The following is a 3,661-nucleotide window of genomic DNA, read 5'->3' on the forward strand; positions in this document are numbered from 1 at the left end:
TGGGCCAGAGGCGGCCACGATCCGTTCCAGAGCCGCAGCTGGAGCAGGATTTCATTTATATTTATCGTAGCCGGACTGGATGCGGATTTTGAATCTGCTCTAAAATTCGGATTTTAGCAGGATTTCTCCACTGAAATATGAAAATTAGCACGATATTGACAGGAAGGCTTCTGACTATGGACTTCAATTTGCCAGCCGGAGCCGGGTGTATTCGGATTCCAAAATTTTGGAATCTCTCTGTATTTTGATAAAAGTGGCAACCGCTTTTTACTACACAATGCTGCAAATGAAGTTCGAACAAGTAGTCAAGTACCAGTTGCCTAGATCAATCACGAATGTCTTTACGCTAGATTTAGCGTATTTTGACTTGAACTAGTGTTCTAGTGTTTTTATGTGTTTACTACATATGCCATGTATAGAATATCAACGGGTGGTAATAATCGTATGCACATGTTCACATAGCAGTGGCAGTGATAGTACAATGACAATACATAAATCACTATATGTATAACTGTTTTGCCTTGTAGCGTACTTGTATAACATACATTTCTATATCAAGATATCCTCGCGCTATGACCAGTGCTATACCAAGGACCGTTCATTCTGTGGTCGGACGTCTCATTAAAGTTGCTCAGACTGCGCCGAGTCTTAAAATGGTTTCTAAAATCGAGTTTGCGATGTGTCCATGGAATGAAAACACAAAGTCCACAAAGTGAGTCCATTTCTTTTCAATTTATGAAAGGTCAAAATGAACCGAATCTAATTTGGTGGGCCGATTCAGAGAAATGTGGAATATTGTCTCAGGCGAAGAGATTAGAGATTCAAACCGAAAATGTGTGATCAACACGTTGATGAAGCACGATGACACAGAGCCGCAAGCGAGAGTGGAATTTAGTGAGTATATATAGGCCCACTATAGTCCTTCAGGAGAATTTGTCCTGTTTTCCAAAGAAATGGTACTCTGAGGATGCCCAAATATCCTCTTTCTTTCGCATTTCCAGTTAATTGCCTATACTTTCAACCATTACTATTGTGGTCTAATTTGACGAATTAGAGTGAAATGTTGTTAATATAATTATAATATAATTTGTGAAATCTTTCTTCTGCTCTAATTCTAATCTAATTTGTGGAATGTTTCTATGCTCTAATTTCAATTCTAATCTAAAATCTAGTGTCCCTGTTCATGCTACAGGAGAACTGCATCGTGTAAACGAACCTATCTCGGTGTTCAGACATTTGTCATTCTCGTGCGTATAAGAGTGAACTGTGATTTGATAAGAACTGAAATTGATTATGTCCAAGTTTTCACGAATTCAGTAATTCTAATCTAATTTGGTAAAAAAACTGTAGGTGTAATTCTAATTTGATCTGGAAAAGCTGAAAATTTTCTAGTGCAAGTCTGCTTTCAACAAGACTTTTAGGCGAGACGTATTTATTACCAAAACTGTACAGTAGCCAGCCTATTAGTCGGATAAGTTTCGATAATCTTGACGGTTGCATATGATTTCAATGACATTTCCTTTAAACAATTTCACGAAATCGTTATAAATGATCATTCCTATCTGACAAAAGGTTAGTGAACCTCAAAGTATTCATGGGTTGAATCTATAAAATAAATTTAATTTGTTGTTTTTGTAACTTTTGCCTGCAACTATCGTGGAAATGTATAAAATCATCCAACTCAACATAACACTCCTTTTTTCATTTTTCATTCCGGCAAAAAATGTCCTCTTCTTGGGTTCTGAAAATATGGTAGGCCTAGTAGATATAATGGTTGAAAAACAATGTATGAACTTCATCATCACATATTAACGAAATATTATGATCATTTAGACGACGGAGAAAAACTCATTTTGAAAGGCGCGAATCTGACAAAGAACGAAATGATGTACCATTTCAATGCATTCTGTCATCACAAAGAGGAACAGACTCTGGGCACACCGCAGAAACTGTTCTAAGTTATCGGAATCAAGAATGTATCTGAAACGCCACAGATGTCATCATGGAAAACTTCCAGTCTCTTGCAGTTGAAGTCTAAATAACTAATGCATGGTATTGTGCCCTTTTTCTAATCACAACTGCATTTCGAACACTTCAATGGCATTAGGTACTTGAGCGTCTCCAAAATTTGAGTCGCCCATATCAATGTTAACTTGTCCACTGTGATGTAGAGTCCCAGACAAGCCTTATTGTCTCTACGTAGAAGACATGGACAACTAGATAATTCTAGCATAATCAGACATGATAGGCACGAGAATGAACCCTGATTTGGTATGAACTGAGCTTATTCAATTTCAAAGATTTTGTGAATTCAGTAATTCTAATTCTAATATAATTTGAAAAAAAATTATTTAGCTATAATTCTAATCTAATTTTAAAAGGCTGAAAATATTTTAGTTGCCCCAGTCATGTAGATTTAGATTCAGCTACTTTCCTGTAAAATACCTGAAGTGCCAGATATATATATTGCAAATTGCATTTTGAAGCTCAAAAAGTTTTTAGCAGGGTTGTAATGACTCCACCGGAGTCGCAATGTCTTCTTGACTCGAGTCATTTTCTTAAAAATGGAAAATGACTCGACTTGAGTCAATTTGTGTACTACTCGAGACACGGAACCTTGTGACTTGATTACAACCTTGACTTTTACCTTCCTTATTTTAGAGATGTTGAATCCTGGTAGTCCGATTGCCAAATTCAGAAAACTATATTTGTTTACGTATTCGTAGTGAATGTTTTGGGGTACTCAGAATTCAATAGTAGGCTCAAGTGTATCATGAGTGATTGTCTTGGATATTGCAGGGATTATTTTTCAATGATCTGAAATTATTTGTATTGCTGCATAAGTGACGAGTGTCAGCCAAAAATATTCTGGTTTATTTCAGTATGAATGTATTATCCAATTGTATATTGAAGTTCTGTGCCTCCAGAGTCTCTTGAAATATTTGCATTGTAATAAGTACAAAGTGAACGGCACGGAGTCGTGACTGAAATTGAGTCTGACTCGAGTGTTATTTTTTGGTGACTTGGCTTGACTCGAGTCATTTTTGCAATTCCCTCGAGACTGGGACGGCCAAGACCAGCGTTTCATTGTAACTTCGAAGAATAGTAAAGTTACCACTTTATTGGTATTTCGTCTATCAGTCCTGATGCTTGGAAAATAAGGCCGCGTTCAAGCCAGAAATTGTTAGGACTGAGGAAAATTACTACCGTATATTATGAATGTGAGTTATTCCATATCACTCGAGCAGAGTTGAAAGAAGTGAGTAGAACCGAATTCGGGCTCTGCCGGATTGAGTGAAAACTGAACGGTTAACATGATAACTTGGACTCGAGTCAAAACATTATGACTCGGACTCGACCATTTACTAGCTGACTTGAACTCGATGGTGGATTGAAAAATGACTCGAGTTGATTCGGTCAAAACTACAAAAGTGAGATTGACTTGTGACTCCAAACCTTGTCAACGGTGCTTTTAACTTCGGGCCTGAAAAACGAGTTTGGAATGATGTGAGATAGGCAACGAAAACATATGAATAGGATAATTCGAGACGGCATCATTAGCTCATTACGTGGATACATCCACCGTGATAATACTCAGTCAGTATGCTTTTATTCATCTCACCAACAAACAACATGTAAATTGGTATGGATTGGGAGACGA

General features: G+C 37.2%; 1 protein-coding gene across 1 annotated transcript; it reads left to right on the plus strand.

Moving 5' to 3' along the window:
* The first annotated feature begins 303 nt into the window (after positions 1-303).
* Positions 304-3,128, plus strand: LOC145454365 (large ribosomal subunit protein mL53-like). The gene is made up of 3 exons (XM_080332365.1): positions 304-712; positions 782-894; positions 1,834-3,128. Exons 1-3 carry the CDS (start codon positions 573-575, stop codon positions 1,956-1,958), a joined length of 378 nt encoding a protein of 125 aa, XP_080188491.1. The 5' UTR covers positions 304-572; the 3' UTR covers positions 1,959-3,128.
* Positions 3,129-3,661: the final 533 nt, after the last annotated feature.

Source organism: Botryllus schlosseri, chromosome 13, assembly GCF_051294905.1.
Source record: "Botryllus schlosseri isolate E-star chromosome 13, Bs_hap1, whole genome shotgun sequence".
Taxonomy (NCBI): Eukaryota; Metazoa; Chordata; class Ascidiacea; order Stolidobranchia; family Styelidae; genus Botryllus; species Botryllus schlosseri.

Coding starts and splice junctions, on each gene's coding strand:
- LOC145454365 (XM_080332365.1), top strand. CDS start 573: ATGACCAGTGCTATACCAAGGACCGTTCATTCTGTGGTCGGACGTCTC. Junction 713..781: donor GAAAACACAAAGTCCACAAA/GTGAGTCCATTT, acceptor GGGCCGATTCAG/AGAAATGTGGAATATTGTCT. Junction 895..1,833: donor GCAAGCGAGAGTGGAATTTA/GTGAGTATATAT, acceptor ATGATCATTTAG/ACGACGGAGAAAAACTCATT.